Source organism: Salvia miltiorrhiza, chromosome 3, assembly GCF_028751815.1.
Source record: "Salvia miltiorrhiza cultivar Shanhuang (shh) chromosome 3, IMPLAD_Smil_shh, whole genome shotgun sequence".
NCBI classification, from domain to species: domain Eukaryota; kingdom Viridiplantae; phylum Streptophyta; class Magnoliopsida; order Lamiales; family Lamiaceae; genus Salvia; species Salvia miltiorrhiza.
The window spans coordinates 6459095-6466729 of NC_080389.1; the positions used below are offsets into that span (position 1 = coordinate 6459095).

The window sequence follows — 7635 nt, forward strand, 5'->3', positions numbered from 1 at the left end:
AAAAAGTACTCTTTCTATATTCTTTATTATTAGTTTATTTAAAGTATGTAACTTATATTATTATTATGTTTATCATATTTTGACCCTAGCTATAACAATAAGAAATATGCAAATGTTGAAAATTTTGAACCCTTAAATTAAATATGAACATTTTGACCCTTAATTGGATTTAATATACTTAAAATTAAAAGTCCAAACTATTATTAAAGCAACATCCCATATTTAAAAAAAAAATTAGATTTAATAAAATAGCCAACACTTAATTTAATAATTTTGATATTTATAAAATAAAAGTAATAACTCACGTTTAATAATTTTGAACTCTAAAAGTACAAATTATAAAAGTCTATACTTAGCCCAAAATCAAAAACCCAAATAGTAAAAAAAAATCATTAAATTTAACAATCAAAAACAAAAATGAATATAACTACTATAAAATGGAAATAGTGCAATTGCAACCCTAATCCCTATTTGGTATCTTCTTCTAGCGCCGCTCTTCTTCATCATTTCTTTTCTGCGTTTTTTTTTTTGTTCCATCTTCTTCCTTTTTTCTTAATCAACATCGACAAATTACAGTAAAAAAATAAAAATCAACATCGACACACATTTTTGTGCCGCATTCACCATCTTTTTCACGTTGCGCTCTCGTTTGTAGCTTCATTCTCTGTTTCCCGTCGGTCGAAGTTGCTCGTCTCCTCCGGTTGTCGGCGGCCTTCTCGTTTCACCTCGGAAATCTCCGCAGCAGCAGCCTGCATCCCACCCCGACTTAGTGCACTGCTGCACGGCCCATCATTTCCTGTACCTCTTTCGGACTCCGCTTTTCCTTCCGATGATTCTATAGCAGCTGTTGAGCCTCTCTGCCATCGGCTAATAGCAAGTAAATCGAGTACAAATTTGAAATGTGGGAGTGAAGAGTTTATATTTATAGTGTGTGAAACTTGGAGGCTAAGCATCAAGTTAAGTTCTATTAACCATTAAAAAATTTGTTTGCCCAGTATGTAGTTTAATGTCTACGATTAATTTTTTGTTTCCCAATAGATTGTTGGAGATGTCAAACTTGTGCTCCAAGTCTGAATTGATTTTTAAAATTCAGATTTTACTTTTTAGATTATACATTGGATACATCATGATATTGTAAATTTTCAGTAATACATAATCAATTACACATTGTTTAATTGGTAGGAGCTTTTTGGCGGGAAATTGGGCCAAAGCTTTTATAGATATATAGATAGATATAGATATAGATTATATTTTTAAAATACAGTTACATTTGCTTATATTCTGATTTTTTTTAATAGTATAGATACATGTAATCCGTCTCTCATAACTACTACGGAAATCTCTCTCTAGACAAGACAAACATGTCGTCTGAACCCTCCCACAACCCCGCCGCCGCCGAAGAGTTGGGCGAGAAGAAGCTCTCCAAGAAAGAGCTTGCCAAGCTGGAGCGCCTGCGCAAGCGCCAAGAAGCAGCCGCCGCCGCTGCCACATCTGCCGCAGCCCTCACCCTCGAAGATGAGGACCCACTGGCGGTCAATTACGGCGAAATTCCGGCCAACGACTTACAATCGAAGCCGGTAATTGGGAGAAAATTGATGGAGGTCAAATATTTGACCAAAGAGCTCAAGGACAAGGCGGTGCAGGTACAGGGCTACGCGCAGGCGATTCGTGCCGTGGGGAAGAAGATGGCGTTCCTGGTGGTGAGGGAGGAGTCCTTCACTGTGCAATGCGTGTTGACTGTGGCCCAGGATTTAATAAGCCCCCAGATGGTGAAGTTCGCCAACAGTTTGAGCCGGGAGAGCATTGTTGATATCGAAGGGATTGTTTCTGTGCCCTCTCAACCGATCACCGGTGCCTCTCAGCAGGTATAATTAAGTATAGTGTTTGTTTGTGTTGTTGCAAATTTTAGTTAATTGATCTGCAATGCAATGCTAGTTTAAGACTTTTGGTTATCATCATGGTGGTGGTGGTGTTTATTTATTTATATAAGTTATACTCATATAGAAGGGTAGGTTTGATTTGATGAAAGGTATAGATGTTTAAGATGTTTAGGCAAAATCTTGCTAATGGTTAAACTCGATTATAATTGAATATTAGGAAACATATCATACCTGCATATTTGTGTATAACTGCTATTAGTTTAGAATTAGTTTACTATTTGAGTGAATTTGTTTGAATTCTATAGGTGGAAATTCAAGTGAGGAAACTCTATTGTGTTAGCAAGGCTGTTCCTATTCTTCCTTTCAATATTGAAGACGCTGCAAGAAGCGAGGCTGAGATTGAGAAGGCTTTGCAGGTATCGAGTTACATTTAAAATAAAAAGAGACACGCTACACATAATGACATACTTGTCTTTCTTTTTAATATATTGGAAACATTGGGGCAAAAAGTGCATTCTGAATGCAGGCTGGCGAACCACTTGTTCGCGTGAATCCGGATACGCGCTTGAATAACAGATTCTTTGACTTACGAACTCCTGCTAATCAAGGAATATTTGGAGTCGAAAGTGAAGTTGAGAACGTAAGTATAACTTGTTTTATTTTGTAGGTGTTTCCCATTTCTTTAGAATCTATTCCTGCTGTTGCTTATGCAGTATTTGAAGTGATATTGACATCTTTTCGTTTGTTGAAGTTCTTCGTATTTTTTCAAAATTTTATGATTGTTTAATTTTCTGACAGAATGAATCATAGTGAAGTCTTGAGCTGAAATGCTTAATATGCTACATTTTCATGTAGATATTTAGGCAATTTATGTTATCAGAAGGTTTCTGTAAAATCCACACACCAACATTGACTGCGGGTTCTAGTGAAGGTGGTGCAGCTGTGTTTAGATTGGATTACTTTGGAAAACCTGCTTGTTTGGCACAGTCACCTCAGTTATTTAAACAGATGGCCATCAGTGGTGGTTTTAGCCGTGTGTTTGCGATTGGTCCAGTATTCAGGGCAGAGAACTCTTCCACTCACCGACATTTGTGTGAGTTTATTGGTCTTGATGTGGAAATGAGGATTGAGAAGCACTATTCGGAGGTATGTATGTATTATTTGTGAACGGTTTGCTGCTTCTAGACTTCTAGTTCTAGGTCCTTTTTTATAGGTTAATAACACTTACACTTATTTGTGCAGGTGATGGACATTGTCGATTGCTTATTTGTTGAAATGTTTGACAGATTGAATGAGAGATGTGCTAAGGAGCTTGAATTTATTAATAAGCAATATGCATTTGAAAATCTAAAGGTTGGCCCTTTATTCAAAAAAAAAGAAAGTAATTTTATGCATATACACTCACTTTGTTGTGGTGAATGCTCATCCTTGAATTATAATGTAAATTTGCAGTACTTACGGAAGACCTTACGACTTACATTTGAGGAGGGGGTTCAAATGCTTAAGGTGAGATGTGAAATGATTTGATAGAGATGTGCAAGTATGAAGTGGTGGCAATCTAGTCTAAGATGTGAAATGAGTTGATAGAGATATTTCGACGCTGATTTTTTGCTTGGTTGCAAAATGAGAAAATGGTAGAAGTTTGGAAATTTACAAGCCATTTACCCTTTTATTTTACCTTTTCTTTAATGACATTGACAGGAAGCTGGCATAGAAATTGATCCTTTTGGAGATCTCAACACAGAAACAGAGCGAAAGCTTGGCCAGCTTGTCCTAGACAAGTAACGAAACAGATTGTTATTATTTTATTTACTTGAGCTAATTATTTTCCTCACATGCATGTGACTTGCATATTAATTATCGGCTAAATTTGAATTTTAGGTACGGTACTGAGTTCTACATACTTTATCGCTTTCCTCTAGCAGTTCGACCATTCTATACAATGCCATGCCCTGATAATCCTAAGTATAGCAATTCATTTGATGTTTTCTTACGAGGTAAATGTTCGCTTGATAACCTTATTTTACTTGACCGTCGACTGGACATCCCCGTACCTCCTCTGCATAGCATCTTGTCCTTGTTCCTCTTAGCGGTGCACTGCTTTTTGGACTGGAAATTTTTAAATTACTAAGTTTTTGGGCAAAAATTATGTATTTTGCCTAAATGAACAGCAAATACAATTAAATTTCTCCTCCCATAGCAGTTACCAATAAAAGTTTCATGATTCGTTGTAGTTTAGAAGCTGCATTTGTGTATTGGATTTGTTAACTGAATCTTTTTCTTGTTTTTTTTTTTTTTTTTAAATTTTTTTATTATTTTATTATTTTATTATTGCTAGGTGAGGAAATCATATCAGGAGCACAACGTATTCACGAGCCCGAGTTTTTGGCAGAGCGTGCACGAGCATGCGGGATTGACGTCAATACTATATCGACGTACCTTGATTCCTTCAGGTCGACCCTTTATATATTCCTATAACTATAAAAGAGTTTAGTTTTATTTCATATATTCATGATTAGAAAGTTCAATTAACTGACTTGCTCTATTGTTTACATGAGTTTGTGAAAGTCACAAAAAACGATGGGACTGATCTACACATATGGACTTTTGATTCAAAACTAGACTGTCTCATGTTCTTAAGAAGAATAAATCATTTAAGCATGTAATGATATCAAAAATACCCACATTAAACATGTCTCTCTTATTCAAAACTACCCATTCCCACCTCTTCGGACCATCATTGGAATTCCACGTTAATTTTCTGACTTTCCTATATATGGAAATCATGTAAGGTAGGTTACATATTTATTCATGTTTAACATATATGCTTGTTTTTGTACATTTGTTGCTCTAAGGTACGAGATGCCACCTCATGGTGGATTTGGAGTGGGATTGGAGCGGGTGGCGATGCTTTTCTGCGCACTTGATAACATTCGTAAAACATCACTATTTACCCGTGATCCACGAAGAATATTTCCTCATGATCCTATACCACCTTTCACTATTGAAGACACGGCAAGAAGCGAGGCTGTAATTGAGAACACTTTGCAGGTTTCAAGCTGTGTTTTTAAAGTCAAAATGCTCACACCTGCATATAACATACTACTTGTCTTGTTTCTTTTGTTGGAAATATCGTTCCAAAAATTGTTTTCTTGATGCAGGTGGGCGATAAACTTTTCATGGATAACAGAGTCCTTGACTTACGCGCTTCTGCTAATCAAGGAATATTTCGAGTCAAATGTCAAGCTGATAACGTAAGTATAACTTGTTTTTATTTTGTAGGTGATTCCCATTTCTGTAGCATCTATTTCCACTACAAGATGTCTATTTCTTCGAGCATCTCCCTGCTGTTCCTAATGCAGCAATTGAAGTGATATTGACATCTCTTCATTTGCTGAAGTATAAAAAGTTGAATTAATAGGTTTCTTGTTCATCATCTGTTTGGTGGCATATAGTGAGATCAAATTTTATGTAGCATTCAATCTAGTTTGGACGTCGTGTCTGTTATTAATACATAAATACTTACTCATATGTTTGTGATTGTTTAATTTTCTGTCTAAGACTAATGAAATCTTCAGCTGGGATGCTTAATGTTAGTACTACTTTTTGGTGCAGATAATTTTCCAATTTTTAGTGTCCGAAAGTTTTCGTTCGATCCACACACCAAAATTGAATGCGGATTCTGGCGAAGGTGGTGCAAATGTCTTTAGATTGGATTACTTTGGAACACCTGCTTGTTTGGCTCAATCAACTCAGGCTTATAAACAGATGGCCATTTGTGGTGGTTTTAGCCATGTGTTTGAGATTGGTCCACTATACAATGCAGAGGTCTCTTCTACTCACCGGCATCTGTGTGAGTCTATTGGTCTTGATGTAGAAATGAGAATTGAGGAGCACTATTCAGAGGTATGTATTTTTTATGAATGCTTTAGATGCTTATAGTTTCAGGTCGTTAACCTACATTTATTCATGCAGGTGATGGACATTGTCGATCGCTTATTTGTTGAAGTATTTGACAGATTGAATGAGAGATGCTCGAAAGAGCTTGAAGCTGTCAATGAAAAGTATCCGTTTGAAAATCTCAAGGTTGGCTCTTTGTCAAATTGATCTTGTTTTATTTAGTATCATCACTCACTTTTTTTTTGTGAATGCTCATCATTAAATTTGATTTTTGCTATTTGCAGTACCTACGGAAGACCTTACGACTTACATTTGAAGAGGGGGTTCAAATGCTTAAGGTAAGATTATGTGAAATGGTTTCATAGAGATGCATAATAATTAGAAATTTCCAAAAATATGTTTTGTTAGATGGAAAATTATATCCTGTTCACACAAAGTTCTCCTCTTCTTTAATGAGACGACGTCTTCTACTGCAGGAAGCTAGCATAGAAGTTGATCCTTTTAGAGATCTCAATGCAGAAACACAGCGAAAGCTTGGCCAGCTTGTCCTTAAGAAGTAATTAAGCTGATTAATTCATTGGGTGTTCTCTTTGGTTATAAATTTATCATGTATAAAGGAGAGATAACATAAATTCTATCCTTTAAATTTATCCTTTCTTTTCTCTCATGATAAATTTATAACCAAAGAGAACACACCCATAGTATTATTTAATTGACTTGAATTGCATATTAGTTATCGACTACCTTTGAATTTCAGGTATGGTACTGAGTTCTACATACTTCATCGCTACCCTCTAGCAGTTCGACCATTCTATACAATGCCATGTCAGGATAATTCAAAGTATAGCAATTCGTTTGATGTCTTCATTCGAGGTAATAGATGCGACAAACAAATGAAAAGCTAATTAGTATTGTCAAATTAAATTAAAAGTTCGATGATTTGTAGTAGATTAGAAGTTAGCTTCAGTGGTGTGTTGACTAAATCTTTTTGTTGGTGTTTATTGGTAGGTGAGAAAGTGATATCAGGAGGTCAGCATATTCACGAGCAAGAGCTTTTAGCAGAGCGTGCACGAGCATGCGGGATCAATGTCAATACTATATCTACATACACTGATTGCTTTAGGTTCACTTATTGAGCTCCCTTTCTTTTTTTTTCTTTTTCTTTTTAAAAATCTAGAAGAGCTTTTCATTTTATTTTGTTTTGTACATTGGTTGGTGTTAATTAGGTACGGGGCAGCACCTCAGGGTGGATTTGGAGTGGAACTGGAGCGTGTTGTGATGCTTTTCTGTGCGCTGGATGACATTCATAAAGCCTCACTTTTCCCGCGTGATCCGCAGATATTAGAGCCTTGATTAAGGATGCCATATATCAAGTAAGTTTATGAAATTCTCATAGCTAGATTAGATATAAAAGTAGACGGTTTAATATCAATATCGTTGATGATGCTCAAGATCGATGTTTGAAATGTAATTCCACACTAGCGTATTTTCTCAGTAGTTTTTCTTTTGTCTTCTAAAAGAGATTTTCGTTTTATTTTATTTTGAATTAGTGTTCGAATTGGAATTTGAAATTTGCTGATTTTTCTCAATGGATAGATCAATGTCTCTTTGCAGAGAGATCGAAAAGTTCAACTTTTTTCATAAAATGTTTCCTTGTCTTCTCTAAGAGTCCATGCATATTGTAAGTTCATATGTAAAATTAAAAATATATAAAAGTTCGTGTACTTTAGAGAGCCATTGCCTTTCTTTTTTTAAAAAAATTATTCCTAATTTTTACCCCATAAATATTACACTAATTTACTAATTGTAACACGTTTTATTTTATTTGGGTTCTAAATTAATGTAATTTGTTTCA

General features: G+C 35.5%; 1 protein-coding gene across 5 annotated transcripts; it reads left to right on the forward strand.

The window, feature by feature from the left end:
- Positions 1 to 390: 390 nt before the first annotated feature.
- LOC131017237 (aspartate--tRNA ligase 1, cytoplasmic-like) lies at positions 391 to 7393 on the forward strand. 5 transcript variants are annotated; one of them, XM_057945967.1, is made up of 19 exons: positions 391 to 956; positions 1299 to 1865; positions 2186 to 2296; positions 2407 to 2520; positions 2736 to 3026; positions 3123 to 3233; positions 3333 to 3386; positions 3582 to 3661; positions 3762 to 3877; positions 4219 to 4333; positions 4736 to 4931; positions 5042 to 5134; positions 5496 to 5786; positions 5856 to 5966; positions 6065 to 6118; positions 6257 to 6336; positions 6538 to 6653; positions 6789 to 6903; positions 7007 to 7393. In XM_057945967.1, exons 2-19 carry the CDS (start codon positions 1362 to 1364, stop codon positions 7131 to 7133), a joined length of 2679 nt encoding a protein of 892 aa, XP_057801950.1. In that variant the 5' UTR covers positions 391 to 956; positions 1299 to 1361; the 3' UTR covers positions 7134 to 7393. The 5 variants fall into 5 exon arrangements, with proteins under 5 accessions (XP_057801950.1, XP_057801948.1, XP_057801949.1 ...); XM_057945965.1 differs by having other exon boundaries at positions 1304 to 1865; XM_057945966.1 differs by having other exon boundaries at positions 1351 to 1865.
- Positions 7394 to 7635: the final 242 nt, after the last annotated feature.